The 18,443-nt window shown below is 41.4% G+C and overlaps 1 protein-coding gene across 1 annotated transcript in view; it reads left to right on the plus strand.

The window, feature by feature from the left end:
* The window catches only part of DBX2 (developing brain homeobox 2), a 40,400-nt gene that overhangs the window by 10,006 nt on the left and 11,951 nt on the right, over positions 1-18,443 (plus strand). The window contains exon 2 of the mRNA XM_036302055.1: positions 8,158-8,253. Coding sequence (XP_036157948.1) covers positions 8,158-8,253 — 96 coding nt within the window. The remainder of the gene's footprint in view (positions 1-8,157; positions 8,254-18,443) is intronic.

Here is an 18,443-nt window from a genome sequence, read left to right on the forward strand (position 1 = left end):
GGCTCTGTGTGTGACAGGGGGCGGGGCCACAACCTTCCTATCGGCCCTGCTCTGTTCGTGACAGGGGAAGGCGCCCCAACCCCCTGATCAGCCCTGCTCTGTGCCTGATACGGGGGAGCTCCCCAACCCCCTGATCGCCCTGCGGCTCTGTGTGTGACAGGGTGTGGCACCCCAACCCCCTGATCGGCCCTGCTCTATGGGTAATAGAGGGTGACGCCCCAACCCCCTGATCTGCCCTGCTCTGTGTGTGACAGGGCGCGGTGCCCCAACTCCCCTATCAGCCCTACTCTGTGAGTGACAGGGGGAAGCTCCCCAATGCCCCTGATGGGCCCTGCTCTGTGCGTGACAGGGGGGAGCTCCCCAACCCCCTGATCGCCCCTGCTCTGTGCGTGACAGGGTAAGGAGCCCCAACCCTCCTGATGGGCCCTGCTCTGTGAGTGACAGGGGGCAGCGCCCCAACCCCTGGATTGGCCCTGCTCTGTGCGTGACAGGGGGTGGCGCTGCAACCTCCCCATGGACCCTGCCTTGAGTGTGACAGGGGGCGGTGCCCCAACCCCCCAATTGGCCCTACCCTGAGCGTGACTGAGGGTGGCATCGCAACCTCCCAATCCGCCCTGCTCTGTGCATGACAGGGGGCGGCGCCCCAACTCCCCAGTCGGCCCTGCTCTGAGCCTGAACAGGGACTGCACCTAGAGATTGGGCCTGCCCTCTGCCACCGGGAAGCAGGCCTAAGCCAGCAGGGCGTTATCTCCCGAGGGGTCCCAGACTGCGAGAGGGCTCAGGCCAGGCTGAGGGACCCCCCCCCCCTTCCCCCCGAGTGCACAAATTTTTGTGCACCGGGCCTCTAGTTACATAATAAAGAGTAAAGGCAATTTTTTTCCTGTGTTCTTTCCAGTGGTCTCATCCTGGCTATCCATTATAATCACTTGTGCACCTTTTGAAAAAATGCTGTGCTAGGGGTCCACTCCTGGCCAGCTTGATTTAATCCAATTGGTCTGGGGCGTGGGCATCTGTGTCTCTGGAAAGTACTCCAGATAATTCCAGTGTGTGTTAGGGTTGAAAACCACTGGTTAGGAAAGCACACTGTATGAATTTCACTCCTTGGGGAATGCCTCATAGTTGACAAAACAACATTAAATTTGGAGTATGGAGAAATGTAAATGTTATTTATTTGACCAGTGGATTTAAAATCTGCAAGTGAAAGAACATTAAACAATATAAATTCTTTCAGGGAGGGAAACTATCCTTCATCTTTTTAGTCCCAACACACAGTGAATTATGTGGCACTTGATAGATTTTCAATAAATATTATTTGCACGGAATTAAAAGTCCGAATCAAACAAGTAGACACTGCATGTGATTTAACTTCTCATGACCTTTGTTTTTCTATTTCTGAAATACTCGAGGGAAAAAAATGCTGATTTCTGTTGTTTTCTGATAAGCCGAAAGGTCAAAGATGAATTTAATTAACTTGCTTTCCCTTTTGATTAAAGGCAAGTTTGCATGTTGATCACATAAATGAATTATTTACAGGTTGTGTGATAAAATAAATAACACATCATTGGATAACTGATATTTCTTAGGTCTTACTACTCAAGACAGATGGTTGCCATTCATCAGTCTCAATTTTGGATTCATTTTACTTCAGATAGTTTGTTAAATTATGTATTATTTTTTAGGTCAGAAGTTTAGATTTTTTACTCCTAGTGCCCATGTACCCAGTACTTGAAGGAGATCATTAAAACCATCCTTTTGAAATTATTTAATTCCCTATTCCTTCCCAGAGGTATTTTTGACCCTTTGGTTGCCTTAGACATCTCAGGAATTTTGCTCATTTTTCCTCATCCTTTTAAAAATGCCTGCCCAAATGGCCTAGCATTGCAGTGAGCTCCTGAAATTTATTTAAAGATTTTATTAGTGGTCTTTAGTATTTTTTCTTTGCAATGTCAGCTCAAGTCAGTACCATGGTTTGCTTTGACAATAAATGGTACCCCCTTTAGATACCTGTTGTTCCTCTTCATCAGAAAAGAAGAATGAAAATTACAAAAACAATTTATTGCTTTCTAGTCAACTGAATTTTGAAAATAATTTCTTTGTAGCTAGGATTGTAACCCGTCTTAGCTGTGGGATACTTAGATCACAGAACCATCTAGTTGGTTAAATTAAAAAACAAACAGGCCAGTTTATCATTAAGTTGGCTCTAAGTTCCAATCTTAATTAAACATTCAAAATCATTGCTAGAGATTTGAATTCTTTGTCTTCAGAAAAGTCAGAACATCTGATTAAGAAATGAAAAGTTCATGAAGTTTTCTGTGAATAAGAGATTTAGTCACTTGGCTTTAGACAATTTAGTTCCAAAATTTTTAAGTCACTTGTCTGTAAGTAACAGTTTCCTACAGTTAGATTTGTTGGCAGTATCCTGAAAGTGTGGAGTATCCTGAAGTGTTGTACTAAGAGAACCTAATACCATGCTGTAGAACCCGACAGTGCACATCGTTTCCATAGGAAAAGCCAGGTGTTTTTCTCTTATGGCAAGCTTGGGAGACGTGTCCATTTTCTGGGCTCCAGCTCTTATTGAGTAACTGGCAGTCTCTGTGTATGAAATCGTTACCCCTCGTGGCTAATAGCTAAATATTATGCTAAAATATGGATGTTTCTATTGTACTTAAAAAATTTTGCCGAGAACAGTCAGCATTACATTCCAGATGCAGGTCCATGTGAGGTTGAATATTAATGAATACATGAGATCGAATGTGTTAAATTCATAGCCAGTTCAGTGCCTAGTGAATGGTAGGTACTTCTTAAATATTATTAGCATAAATATTGTTCAGTAAGCCTATGATGAATTTTCCTAACATGATAAATAATACAGTGACTGCATCTAGAATGCATTGATGGGCTTCGAAGTGCATATCATCCAGGATGAAATTGCCTTGTTTTCTGCCCTTTTCAGAGCATCTTCAAAGCAGTTCCTCATGGCTTACAAAAGTTTTAACACATCTGTCAACTTGTCACTTGGTTTTTATCACACTGAGTTAGTTTCCTTTTTTTGCTCATTGCTTTAAAAAATATGTGGCTTGCGACTATTTTAAATTCTAATATATATTTTCCAATGCATTGCATTGCTTTAAATGGTTATTTCCTAACACCATTCAACACGCCTGCAATGACATGCTCGGCTGGATTGGCAATGTCAAAGTAGGAGCATGTAAAAAAATGGAGCACTTAATTGGAATTTCACAGTGATTTCCGAATAAACTAGCTTAAACAAGGTGTATTTATGTATAGAAACCAGGAATTGACTAATCTCCTGTGTAAATATATGTGTTAAAGAGGTGATTTAAAATGGTGAAGAAATTCTACACAATAGGACTTTAAGCCTGGTCACTTCACAGGTGGTTCTTAAGCCACTAGAGTTGTCACTGTAGATAGCATGTCATGCTGATTACAGCTTTATTAGTACTTTACAAAGAGGGTAATATACCGCAATATAACAAACTGCTCAATTACAACTTTATTCCTGGCTAAATTTAACACTAAGAAATGAATTTAATTGATCATTTGTCTAAAATGAACCATTCATTTTTTTTTATCCTTTATTTTTTCATTTTTAGGGCTCTAGGGTTAGCCTGAGAAAGGTGTTGGCTAGAGTAGTAAAATTTGTAATTTGTACATATCCCACATCATTATTTCAGTGGTATCAGTAGTACTTTATATCGAGCAAAAATATGTTTATGTATTTCTAGCTGTCATGATAAATGTTAATTATATATATATATATATATATATATATATATATATATATGCTGCATTACTGAGTCTTTTTCTTTCATCTCAGTTTTTAAAATGGCAAATAACACAATCGCCAGAACTTAATTATCTATAGAATGTTTACTTTGGAGATAGAATAACTTAGCTAACAGATGAAATAACTTAGCTAACAGAAATGCTTGGGAATAAACATGATGAGGCAAGTTTTATGCACAAAATATATTTCCATTTTTCTAAGTACTTCATATATTCATAGAAATAATGGAAAATGTAACTCTGCCTAAATAATGTCATGCTCTTGTAATATAATTTAAGATGTTAAATTTAAATAAAATGACATCATTACTATGATGGTGCTATAATCAATATTAGAACAACTTTTTTTGTTTTGTTTTGTTGTGTTTTTTTGTTTTGTTAATTCTCACATGAAGACATTTTTTCCATTCCTTTTTAGAGGTAGTTGGAGGGAAAGAGGGACGGAGGGAGGAGGAGGAGAAAGAGAAAAAAACATTGATGTGAGAGAGACACACTAACTGGTTGCCTCTTGCACGTGACCCCGACTGGGGACGGGGAACGGACCAGCAACCCAGGTACGTGCCCTTAACTGGGAATTGAACCTGAGACCCTGTGGTGTGCAGACACTCTAACCACTGAGTGCACTGGCCAGGGCCGAACAACTTTTGATAATAATGAAATTTAAAGATGCTTTCTGGTGTGGCTCAGTAAGCATGTCCTCAAGTGAGGATTACAAAAATTTTTTTAAAAGTTTTATTGAACTTTTTGCACATGCAAAATAGGTACTTTTCTTAGCTGCCATGTTTTCCAATATGCATTAAGACATTTTCTTATTTGAAAATCCAGATATTCAAAAATAAAATATTAATATTGACTGATTTCCATTATATTATTAAAAAAACCTGAATTTGTGAATAAGTTGCAAGTTGAAGGCATTAAGGAACCTGAGACTAAAATTCTTACTGGGAAAGAGACTTATTCTGATACTAGTGGCCAGGAAATTAATTAGAAGAAATATTTTAATATCGCTATTCGCCCTTTCTCTCTAATAGAAGTGTCAACCAAATTCATGATCGACAATGACAGATCAAAACATATGCGTGCGATTGGTGCCAGAGAGAACTTTATATGTATCACGCATGCGCAAGTCAACTTAGCCTTTTATATTTATATATAGAATAAACTTGCTTAATTAGACCTGCTTTCTGATTTAGCTAAACTTTTTCCAGCCCAGTGAAGCACCCCAACTTCTCTTTCAGGTAATTGTCAGGAACACAGCAGTAAATATCAACACGAAGCAGATTATTATTGTAGATCATGCAGGGATAAACAAAGGTTAAAATATTTAACTGCAGCAGTGTTTGACTCTATTCTGCACAGTGAGAAAGCCTGAAGTCATTTTCAAGGGGCACCATTTCTTACTTCTTTTCAGTCTCGGTCAAGTTTCTAAGCTTTCAAAAATCTCCATTTTCCAGCTAATGAAAAGAAAATAGGATTCTACAGAGTCTCCTATCTACCTACTCCAGGACTTCTGCGAGGATCAAATGAGATGAGGCACGAGAAAATGCTTCACAGACATTTGGTTAAACTGTGAAATGTTTGCACCTGGCTATAAAGCAAGTCGTATTCCTGGGCTGAAGAAACTCCAAGGAGGCTAGTTTCGAGGGAGAGGAAGCTGGGCGTTGCTATATGATGTCATTACCTGGCACCCACAGCAACAGTTTCTGGACTGGGCTGGGCTGTGGGCTGCATTTTTGCACCATGGGGTCTTGGCAGTGTTGGCTGTGATTTGGTGGGCTGTTGCTTTGTTGGTGCCAGGTCCACGGGGCTGTTTCTCTATAAATGGCCAGTGTGTGTCACGGCAGCTCCTGCATTGAGCGTCTGCCCCCTGGTGGTCAGTGCACATCATAGTGACCGGTTGGATGGTCGGACACTTAGCATATTAGCCTTTTATATATATATAGATATCCTTCAAAGGCATTGGTGAAAATAAACACATACTCATTAACTGATTAAAATACAAGTCTGAAATTACTGTGTTCTTAAAAGAAGGTATGCATTTGTATCAAAATAATTTTTACTATAATTGAGAAAAGAGGTGCCTGTGGAGAGCAGCTGCAGTGTTTGGACAGGTTCAAGCCTTGGAGTAATAAGAGGGCACGGTCCTCTCGTGGCAAAGTCATGTGCAGGTCCCAGCTCGGGGGACGAAGCCCTCCCAGCACAATTATAGCCAAAGGCTCTGGTTGTAAGCTTGACCTTATGGTCCAAACCTGTGGTTCCAGGTGGCTGAGTGATGTGGGCTGTGGGAGGTGCAGCAAATGCTGCCAAAACAAAGGTTGATAGAGTTCTCAGGTGCATGTAATTAAGTAGATTCGAAACTCGGGAGAATATTGGAAACATCTTGACCACACCCTTGCTTTGCCTCCTGGGATCTGACTATAAAATAAAGACTTGGCTTACAGGCTGGGGCACTGTCTCTCCATCTGAGAACATTTCCAGTGTTCCAGCTGGCCCCAACTGTATTCTTTTGTCTGTCTTCTTTAATCCTTTACCGCCCCTCCTCAGGTTCACCACTGGCTGTGCTGGATGCGGTTTAGGTGCCATTGGGTATGAAGGGAGAGTAATAAAAACATTTATTTTGAAGTCATGTGTTAGATTTCAAGGTCATCTGTTATAGAAGATACTGTATTTCAGGTAGTGTCAGGGGAACAGGGATGGGGTCAATTCCTGATCCTCTTTTTTTAAGGCCCCAACATCCCAGTGTCCATGTCCATTGGTTATGCTAATATGCATGCATACAAGTCCTTTGGTTGATCTGTTACATCCCCTCTCCCACCCTCCCCTGCCTTCTCTTTGAGGTTTGGCAGTCCATTCAGTGCTTCTCTGTCTCTGGATCCATTTTTGCTCATCAGTCTATGTTGTTCATCATATTCCACAAACGTGTGAGATCATGTGATATTTATCTTTCTCCAACTGGCTTATTTCGCTTAACATAATGCTCTCCAGATCCATCCATGCTGTTGCAAATAGTAAGAGAGTTCTTTCTATTTTACAACAGCATAGTATTCCACTGTGTAGATGTACCACAGTTTTTTAATCCACTCATCTGCTGATGGCCACTTAGGCTATTTCCAAATCTTAGCTATTGTAAATTGTGCTGCTAGGAACATAGGGGTGCATCTGATCCTCATTCTTTATGTAAGACGATAGGAAGTTTCCAGTTTCTTAGATTTGCAGATCATTTATTCAGTTAATGAAAATGTATTGACTCTTTAGAGTGTGCCAGGTATTCTGCTGGGTGTGCCCTAGTAAAAGGAAATTTCCCACCTTCAGGAAATCCCATCCATATTTACATTTATATTTAAGGTACTTAACCAAAAGCTGGCATATAGTAAGTGCTCAGCAAAAAAGAGTTATTAATGTTCTAGGACATCCTCTATAGGTATTTTTCATCTACTGAGAAACAGAATTTAAAATTTCGTTATTTACAAGGATAATGACAACTAGCCCATGTACATGTATTGAATATATTAGAAACAGCACAGTTTAATAAAATGAGCAGAAAAGAATTATATGGCAACTCCCTATACTATAAACATGAATGCTTTCAAGTTAACTAGATTTCTCTTGTGATAAAATGTTATTATTCTTCTCAAACACTTTTAAACACAAAAAAGTGATCAGAAAAAAACCCCACTTTTGTTGTAAAATTGCTCAGATTCTGTAATTTATTATTTATAAATTAACTATTATAAAGTTTGGAATCCAACTACATATTTCATAGAACCTTCTGAAAGTAGGTTAAAGTAGTATAATCTCTTTTAGAAATTAAACTCAGCATTCAGATTGTTTCTTGGCAAGTATTATATCTAGAGCTGTGCTATTCAATATGATAGCCGCTAGCCAGATGATCCTACTTAAACCTAACATGATTTAGTGAAGAATTCCCAGGCATACTAGCTACATTTCCAGTGCTCAGTAGCCCTCTGTGGCAAGTGCATATTGGACAGTGATGCTATAGGACATTTCCATCACCACAGATAGTTCTCTTGGATAGTGTTGCTCTAGGATCATTTAAGTAAGGGAATATTTGCTGCCTAATATATACTACTTACAATTAGGACTACATGGAAATAAACTGTTACATTTGGTTTTGATCATTCCAGTCTTTTCACCACATCTTCCAAATCTTGATTAAATTACTTGGCAAGGACTTTGACAGATAAGGGCTACTTTAAATTCAGTAAAAGGAATAACTAAGTAAAGGCTCAGGAAATGAAGGGCTTTTACTCAGTGACTTTTGGGAAACTGGGATTTTGAATATTGTCTGAAAGAAATGGCTAATGAGTGATATCAATGCTTTCTCTGCAGGGGCTTCCAAGCCTTTTTTCCTGACTGCCCCACCATTCTACTCAGCCTGCTGCGGTGGGTCCTGTCGGCGCCCCGCATCCCCCACTGTTTTTCCAAGTAAGTTTTTATGCCTCATCAGCAATGCCTCAGTTATTCTGTAAACCGAAGCAGCAGGATTTAATGTGCTCTGGAAAACCAATTGGTAATGCAATGGCAAGGAGCTAATTCCTCACTAAAAATCACAGCGATCCTATTCAGGAGGCTCCCAGAGATTTATCAAACCTCAGCACACTGAGCAATTGTGAGCAGTTTCTAATGGCATTGAAACCCAGGGCCGACACCAAGGAAAGGGACTTGTTTTCCATTGGATATAAAAGATCTCAGAGGAACCACTTTGGCTCATTCTGAAATGTGTAGCAATACCCATTTAAAGAAGAAAAAAAGGAAGGCTAAGAAATTGTGCTGTGCAAAATTTCCATTCAGCTTAAAATGTGACACAGAAAGCCACTAGGTGTCCATAGAAAATAATTTAAAATCGTTAAGATTGTAAAAAGAAAGAAATTCCTCCTCTTCGTGATCTTGAAGAAAGCCAACCAGCCTCATAGGACATATTTGCAAGAGAACTTGTCCTCAAACATTACAAAATTTCAATCAATTTCAGGGGTGGAGCGAGAATGACAGCTTCCAAAAACTTAAAGAGTGTGCACACACACGCAAAGGAAAAATGGCTCCCTGAAAGTCAGTCGAGTTCACCTTGGTCTTAGATTTCTAAACTAGATAGGAATCTGGAGGCAGAGAATTCGAGTTTATGATAAAGAAGTCCAGGGGAGGAGTGCGTTTATTGCAGCTGCCCAAGGTAAACATTTATGCAGGTTCACCACTCCGTCGGGTGAAACGTGAAATAAGAGTTGAGTCGGGCCAAAGTCAGGAGGTTGAATTCAACCTCCATCCTGGTTGAATTCAGATCCCTGCCGGCTCTCTGCGTGTGTTTTATGAATGTTTCAGCAGAGCCGTGGCTCAACAGAATGATTCCTGACAAGTGAGGCAGCAAATGCTGGCCGTTTAATGAGCTGCAAGCTTCTGAGCAGCTCTTTAGGGGGCCGACACTTTCCCACAGAGCACTTTACAGGGCTGGGACCCAGCCACAATGGGCGACAGACCCGTGACCAATCGTCACTTTCACTTGACTCATCCACACGCGACCTCACCACGATTTTTCACTGTGCGGATGAACTTTAGGAACCATTTCACACGGAAAAGGCTTGGGCAAGGGTCAGTTGCCCTTTTGTATGGTCATAAAGCCAGGCTCTGTGTGCCAGTCTTTTCTCCTGTCTCACATTCCAAGTGAATTTCTGGACACCATTTAAGGCACTTGACTGAAAAAATAAAGCAGTGAATGAAACTGACTTTTATAGACTCATTCTAGCTCATCTTCCCATATAACCCTGTCCACCTGAAAGGGGATTTAGTGGATGAGCTGAGTGCATGCAGGACTTGCTGAATACATAGGGCCCATTATCAACTGTGGGGATTGTTTATTAACCAGGACTGATGCACTACTATTTTGGAAGTGACCTATTAATTGTCCATTTAACTAGAGTGTATTGATTCAAATAGAAAAATAGAAACCATGACTAAACCTTTTACTCGCTCCTTCAAGGTGGTCTTCATGAGGGCAATTGAAAACTGTTGTGCGAATTAAGGAGACATTTATCACCATATATTTGAGTATCAGGAAAAGACCATTGGAGCAGAGACTAAAAACCCAAATACCTGATACCCTAGCACAGTGGCATCTCCGTGGAATTAAATCTTTGGTGTTGTATTCCAGGGGTGGAGATTAGGAAAGGTCCCATGCCTAGTTTCAGTTACTTCACCTTGATGGAACACAGAGGTCTTCTGCTTTAGAAAACCTCTAGCAAAGGAGCTTAAGTAAGTGGAAATGGACAAAAAATTCCGTGCAACAGGTGGACATTCGTGTATGTGTCAGTGGATGTTTGTATTCATTCTCTAGGAGTGTTTTATTAATGAGTCTTTATTTTTTATTTATTTTTAAAAAATATATTTTATTGATTTTTTACAGAGAGTAAGGGAGAGGGATAGAGAGTTAGAAACATCGATCAGCTGCCTCCTACACACCTCCTACTGGGGATGTGCCCGAAACCAAGGTACATGCCCTTGACCGGAATCGAACCTGGGATCTTTCAGTCCGCAGGCCGATGCTCCATCCACTGAGCCAAACCAGTTAGCGCTAATAAGAGTCTTTAAATCATGAAAGTACTCTAGTGCCCAGGCCTGTTTAATAAAAAGAGCACATAGAAACCGTTCTAAAGACAGTTCCTAGATAACTTCATCTTCTCAATGGCTTGAACATTTACTTCAAGCAAGTTTGATTTTCTTCTATCTGCTTCTCAGTTCTCCCCACTTTATGCTTTCGGTGTAACTGTTGTAAATTGTGTCGATCTCTGGGGGCTTATAAGTCTCTTGTTTATCTTTTTTTTTTTTTAATAAAGCAGCTGAGATTGAGGATAGAAAATGCTGCACTGGGTTTGTTTTTATTTCTAAAGTTGCATTTTAAAGCAGTTTAGAGATGCCACAAGTGTTTTTAAATAACCTTTGGTGTCTCATTAGTTATAAATCTGAAATGAATTCCTTATTTTCTTGCTTATAATGTTCATTGTATTGGCAGCAAATAATAATGAAATGGTGGATTTATGTTGTCAATAAAGACTTTTACATAAATAACCATGAGGCCAAGGAGCAGTTAATAAGGCTTATGTCTGCACAGTAATCATTTTTATTTAAAGCATTTACTAGATCCCCCTGATTTTTTTCTCTTTTTAATAGTAAGAGCGCTTTTTATGCCCAAGCATTTAAACTTTTTCCATTGTACAAAAGGAGGAAAATGAACTGTCCAAATAATCTCATATTATGTTTCAGGTTGGACAGCCAAACTTAAGGTTTATACTAAAATGTTTAGTAAGCGATGAAATCAACAGCCCTCATTATTGTTTCACAGTATTAACTTCACTATTTCCCAAAGTGTAGGATCAGATCAACACACCCATAACTAGCAAGTGAAATATCATTTTGATTCTTTTAACATGACTCGGTTGTTTATAGTTGATTTACTTTTTCTTGTTAACTTTTAGATTTATGATCAACTCATAGCAATGTGGAAACAATCATTCATCCAGCGCCCTTCCCACATATAATAAATAGTTTAATAGGCTATTTAAGCACAACCCTTACAGTGGGGGAAAATTAAAAGGCAGCAGTAAAAGTTCTCCTCTCCCTCAAAGCAGTGTAAGGAAAATCTTTGATATTACATCCATAAGTTTCTTTTAAAAAATAACACATTTCTCAGCTAAAAGGAAATGGAAAGTTTTGGAAATTATGCAGAGAATGACCTTCAGAAAAACTACCTGAAAAATGTTCAGGGAGTCTTAATTATGTAGGATAGCTAATTGAATTCATCAGATAATTATTTCTTTTTGTCTTTGAGTACCCAACTTGAACTTGACCTTTTTAGAATTTTTTGCATTAAAAGACAAAGTTTAGATGTGGAGCAGCAGTGTAAAAATATGTGCAGGGAAATATTCTGGGACAAGCTGCTCTGCCTTTTTTATTGGGAGATGACCTTCATTGTCTCCCTTTGAGATCATTTTACTCCCTTCTCTTCTTTGTTAAAACTTAAAAGAACATAATACGCTCTCCAAGTTTGAATATAAGACTTTGTGGAAGGCAGCAGGGAAGGGACATTGCTGTTATTGTGCATGTAGGTTGGTCTGTGAGTGCTGCTGTCAAAGGGGTTAATGCTCTGGTTAGTATTCTTTTTTTCTGTTTAAATCCTCACCTGAGGATATGTTTTTATTGATTTTAGAGAGAGGCAGGGAGAGAGAGAGAGAGAGAGAGAGAGAGAGAGAGAGAGAGAGAGAAACATGGATGTGAGAGAGAAATATTCATCAGCTGCCTCCCTTATTCACTCTGACCGGGGATCCAATCCCACAACCTAGGTACGTACCCAGACTGGGAATCGAACCACAAGCTTTTGGTGTATGAGACCACGCTTTAACCAACTGAGCCACCTGGCCAGGCTCTGGTTAGTATTCTTGCCACCTGACTTGGCTGTTCTCAAAGCTGGTGTGGCTGCGGAAACTGACAAGATCTGTGGAAGTCCATTCAAGGCTCATAAAAATTTCTTTTGTAAAGATTTCTCTTTAGCACTCTGATATCTTCAGAGGGATGCAGCATTGTGTTCAAATAGGGAAGGAAGCCTAATTATTTTGTTGAGAACATAATTGAGTTTGTGCAATAATTTGAATGTAGGTTTTGACTTCTTGGTAGTGACAGGAGGGGTACTCCATAGATAAACGACACTCGGTCAACCAGGAAGAATGTTTAAAGGAGACAGAGACTCAAAGACAATAGATTTTCCAAGTTGATGGCTCTATTCAGCGTTTCTACAGAGGCAGTGAAAGCATATGAGTAATGTTCCTGAAATGGAGTTCTCTTCTCCCTAAATGTTCATAAGTAGTGGGGGGTGGGGTGGGGTGGGGGATGCGGGAAGGGAACTAGTTATTAGTATAGCATGCTTGTTCCTGACCTTGTCTATAGCCCTTGCCTGAACATAAAATCTAACAGGGCAGTGAATAAAAGTCCTGATTTCAGATTTCCCCCAACTAATGCACAAATACAGAACAGGGGAGCGAGCTAATTGGGCGGATAGAACAGAGTAGGGAAGGGTTGTACTTATAGCTCAGTGTGTGTCTACAGAATGATGTGGGGATTTTGGATTGTGCTTTTGGAAGTAGACTATCCAGAACAAAGGGAGATAATAGTCCTGTTGGACTCTGTAATGGTCAGATTGCCTACATCTATTCAGTTCTGCAGGTCCACGTTAAAAGGCACGTGGAACAGATTTGCATATAAAAACCAGGTCAGGAGGTAGTCAGCAACTAAAATGGTGAAGGAGCAATATGCCTGGTCAGGAATTTTTTAAAGCAATTGAGTATGTTTTGCCTAAGAAGAGAAATAATAGAACATGAAGTTATCTTTAAGTTAGATATATTGTATTTATTACAGATATAAAGGAAAGATTTGGGGCCAAGTGAGTAGAATTTAATGGAAATTGAATTTGGGCTGAATATAAGGGAAAATTTTTTAGAAAGTCAAACTGTGTGATAATGAAATATTATTATATAGCGTTCCCAAATTCTAGGTGTATAGAGATGGGAAGATAACTTCCAGCTTAAATAGGGCAGGCTAGGAAAATGCTGTATCTTTTCTCTCCAGGCCTCAAATCCACGAGAATTACATAAAATGCATATGCGTACTCCACAGTTGAAAATAAGAAGGGCCAGGAAGCTCTTCAAAGTAGAGAAAATGAGGAAACTCTGGCAGACAGGTGAACGGAACTACAACTGTTCAAGTGTTGTTGCAAAGATGAGTCCACAGAGAAGTACCACTCTATGTTGGAGGAAAGCAACTCTAGGAAGGAGACATGCAGACTCATGGTTCAAAATAACTTAACGTTTGAAGAAATAGTTAATGGGCCATTGGCATCCTAGCTGCCCTGGTGGAGAGGCCTGCATTAAACAAATGATCTGTCTCTGAGCTCTGAGGAGCTACTATTGAATCTGTATAGAAAGATGAAGGGATGTGCTTCTGAAACGGTTGGTAATCTCTGATGAGCTATCCTGAAATAATCATCATCATCATCATCACCACACACCCACACCCACACACACACACACACACACACACACACACACACACATTTAATCCTCACTGGAGGATATTTTTTCCATTGATTTTTAGAGAGAGTAGAAGGGAGGAAAGAGGGAGGGGGAGAGAGAGAGAGAGAGAGAGAGAGAGAGAGAGAGAGACAGAGACATTGACATGAGAATCAAACCCATGACCCCTTGATACGCAGGCTGATGTTCTTAATCACTGAGGCAAACAGGCCAGGGTTTTTATATTTTTTTTTCATAAAAGCCTCAAGTGGTGTAGATTCATTGTTGCTTCATAGATGTGTGCTATAACTTTCCTTAAAGTCACAAGGATATTGGGTCATCACTGAGTCTTTAATACAAAAAGCCTGTATAAACTCAGAAAGAAAACCTGAAACAGTATAGCTTACAAGGAGTGGCCATCATATAGCACTTTTTGGGTTGCTGTGATCCCAAGGTAGCCCAGACTGGGGGTAGAGGAGAACAGGAAACAAGGCCAGTGCCATGGCAGGGCCCAGGTACTTAGAATGGAGCAAAGACGTGAACGGTCCAAAACCCTTCACAGGGCTTCCGGAAGCAATAAGGTGAAAGGATATAGGACAAAGGAAGTTGCCCCATATGGGATCAATAATCCAGAGATGCCAGTGAGTCAAGTGAATCTAAACAGCACAGGAAGTCCCGGTACACTGTTCCTGGGAGGGGCTATGTTGGGTTGCAGGGGTAACAGCCAGGGCAGAGCTACACTTCTGTGCCCTTGGGCTGATGTCTAGAAAGCGACCTACCGGGTGCCCTCTTGTTCCCTAAGCTTGTTGGCTGTTATAAATAGCAATGCCTGACTTCAGAGTTCAGACACGTTTTCTGGAGGTTAAAGCAAAGGGAGAGGCAAAGGTTTCCACTAGTTTATCTAATGCTGTGTCTCTATTGCTCTCCACCCCACCCCCCCCACTCCACCCCCAAACAATATCACTCACCACAGTGCACCTCCATTTGCAGTGCCCTTCACTAGGCACATTACACATGGGGGTTCTGGGGGATGATGGTGTGTGGAGGTCATCTCAGAATCTAGGGAATCATGTCTTTTTTAAAAAAAATATATTTTATTAATTTTTTGCAGAGAGGAAGGGAGAAGGATAGAGAGTTAGAAACATCGATGAGAGAGAAACGTTGATCAGCTGCCTCCTGCACACTCCCTACTGGGGATGTGCCTGCAACTAAGGTACATGCTCTTGATCAGAATCAAACCTGGGACCCTTCAGACCGAAGGCTGATGCTCTATCCACTGAGCCAAACCCCTTAGGGCAGGGAATCATGTCTTTGAAAACTTTTCCAACAGGTAATTCTGCCATTTTAATTTGACTCTTCCTCACCTTCTGACTTCCTTCCACCCATAATGTCCACAGTCTTTGGTATAATTTTAAAGAGCACTGATTGGCCTCACTCTGCTTTGATGTGTGACCTCAATTGCCCGAGTTTTTTCCTGTGGAAAACGGGTGATAATATATAACCCTGGTGATTGTTGTAAAGATTACATGACATGCTGTGTGTAGTTAGCACATATATTAGCACATGTTGAGCCCCAGATATATATGGAAGCTGCATTAGAATATAATCATCATAATGATATCCCAGAGTCTGTATGTAGCACCTTGAATTGGTGGCCCTGGTTTTTAATGCCTCTTTTCTACTCCATGCCTTAAACTCTGCATTTGTTTATTTTTATACTAGAGTCCTGGTGCACAAAATTCATGCATGGGAGGGGAGTGTCTCTCAGCCCGGCCTGCACCCTCTCCAATCTGGAACTCCTGCAGGATCAGGCCTAAACTGGCAGTCGGACATCCCTCTCACAATCCGGGACTGCTGGCTTCTAACTGCTTGCCTGCCTTTCTGCCCGATTGCCCTTAACTGCTTCTGCCTGCCAGTCTGATTGCCCCCTACCGCTCCCCTGCTGGCCTGATTGATATTTAACTGCTCCCCTGCCGGCCTGATCACCCCCAACTGCCCTCTCCTGCTGGCCTGATCACCCACAACTGCCCTCCCCTGCTGGCCTGATCGCCTCCAACTGCCCTCCCTGCCATGACCTGCCTCCTTCACCAGTACCTGCCTCCTCTGTGTGAGGTGGCGGAGACACTGGGACCGGCCTCCTCCGTGCAGCGTGGAGACACGGGACTCCCAGGCCTCACCGTGTGGAGTGGCCGCTGGGCCCCACCTTCGCTGTGTGCACAGCCATCTTGTGACGGCCATCTTGTGACGACGTTAGGGCATGATGCGTGAGGGCGTGACGCCACGTAGGCTATTTTTAGTATAGATTATTCATTTGTATATTTATTTTTTGTCACCTGGAAGTTTCCATACCAGTCAGACATTTGTCATGAACTCAGGAATAGTCGGAGGTATTTGTTGCTTATAAGTTTTCAGTAGCTTCTGAGAGATTTCTGAGTCACCAAGTTCTTGAAGCCCATGTTTGTTTTGCACGTATAAATGTGAGCACATATTCGTAGTTGTAGAAAGTTTGAAAACACTGTAGGTGCATCAGTGTGGTCAGTGCTTAGAGAGAGCTTATAAAATCCTCATGGGTCCAACAGGGGAAGGAGCATTGGTGGGGGTGCAGCTTCTTGTGGGACCTGAGGCACATCGCTGTGTGAACACAGGCATGACATGTGCATTAACCAGGCAACTAGCAATGAAAGGAAGACTGTGATATTCTTTATCTTTACCATAGTTTTTGCTTGTTCATTGGCTGTATTCGTGTTTGTTATGGACACTGAAAGCTAAGGGCTGGACCCAAGAGTTAGCCCTTTGGCCCTCAAACCACTCCAGGTCTCTTTTTTCAGAGAATGAGGTCTGGTTTGGGTCCATGACCCCCAAAATGTTAGTACGTGTAACTTATTTGTAGATTCCCTTGATGGGGATTTCCTTTCTCTTGGCTTAAAAGTAATTCATTAAGAAAAACCTACGGGTTTCTGTTTTAGGGACATTTAAATGTGTTACTCCATTATTTTATTTAAACAGATAGATCTTGGTGAAGAAGGGGCTAAATGAGTAGAATAATGACTTCTACTTATAAAAACCTCTACTTAGAAAAAAATATATAGATTTTTTTTTAAAAAAACTAGCCATATAGGTCCATACATTTGTTTTGCATTTCTACATAGATATAAAAAGTTTTATAAACTCAGAAAATATTGGCCTTTTTAAAATGCTAAATTGGTCAGGTCCTCCTTGAAAGGCTCTCCCTGTATAAATTATAACCTGGCTCTAAGCTACCTTCCCAGTTTATCCTCTATGTCTCTCCAGTCATACCCTGCAATCTGGAGACACCGGGCTGTGCGGGCTTCCTAGATCCACCATGTTTCACACTTGTCCTCGCCCCACTCACGTGTCTGTGCTGCCTGCTTTGACTAGATGGCCAGCAAGGGGAGGTGCTGTTCTGGCTGCTCTTCTCACAGGACTTACTCCATTGGCCTCCGAGACTCAGTGGCTTCTTATCTGGCGGTCTGAATGCTGTCGCTGCTGTGGTCTGTGGGTGTTTATCTCGCGGTGCTGCGGCTGCCTGCGTTCTCCTTGGACCTCTTCTTATCAACTGTGAACACCCGAAGGATGGACTGGATTCATCTTCAGTTGCCACTCAGCAGCAACTCAACCACTCTGCCAGATTATTTCCCCGAAGATTGCTCGATCGTTTGCTGTTTTCTTCAGAAAATAGAACCAGACTTCAAATGTAGAGTGGAGATGAATTATTTGTCCACAACTCTCCAACCGTAGCCTGTCTTAGTGCTTATTTTTGCCTTTTCAGTATTTTTCCTCTGCCTTTTGCTTAGTTGTAAGCATAGTCTATATCTTTGCTGCTGCCTGATCTTCAAAGTCCTCATCTTTAATGATTCTTTAACATTTCTCCGAGTGGATATAGCATAATGTACGTTCCCTTCGAATATTTGGTTTCTGTCTCTAAGTTTTAATATATATGGCTCTCATAATGATAGAGTGGATATATTTACAAGCTAAGAACGCCAAATCAAAATATGAGGTGAGCAGGCCACACAGTGAGCAGGCTGCACAGGACATGCCCTGTAGTCAGGCTCGCAGTCCGATCATCAGGACAGGGTGCAGGGCCTATGGCCACAGACAGGAGCGCTGGCTATGCTTACACTTGTTCCTCCAAGTTTTGACCCATCACGCCTGAGGAGAGAAGCGGGGTGGGCAGCGGAAGGATCCGAGCATTGGGATTCTGAAAACCTTGTTACCAGCTGAGCTCTGTGTCCTCTGGGCAGCATTGGACTTTAACTGCTCTGAGCACTTCGTCTGTACAGAGGACGTCTGTGGCATGTGATTCTTATAAAAGTCAGGAGCTATCCAACAAGGGGGACAATAGATGTGTGGGATTTTTGCTGTGGGATTGGCCCTGAAATTTTCTTGTGCTGTTTCATCAAATCCGTAGAGCAACCCTGTAAGAGGAGCTGAAAGAGACTAACTTGCTCCAAGTCACGCTGCTAAGTGCTGAGATCCAAACCCAGTTTGGAGTTCTGTCCTCCCAAGTCCTTTGTCCTGAGGCTTCCTAGAGAGACATCTCCCACCAGA

Source organism: Myotis myotis, unplaced genomic scaffold, assembly GCF_014108235.1.
Source record: "Myotis myotis isolate mMyoMyo1 unplaced genomic scaffold, mMyoMyo1.p scaffold_m19_p_3, whole genome shotgun sequence".
In the NCBI taxonomy this organism is placed as follows: domain Eukaryota; kingdom Metazoa; phylum Chordata; class Mammalia; order Chiroptera; family Vespertilionidae; genus Myotis; species Myotis myotis.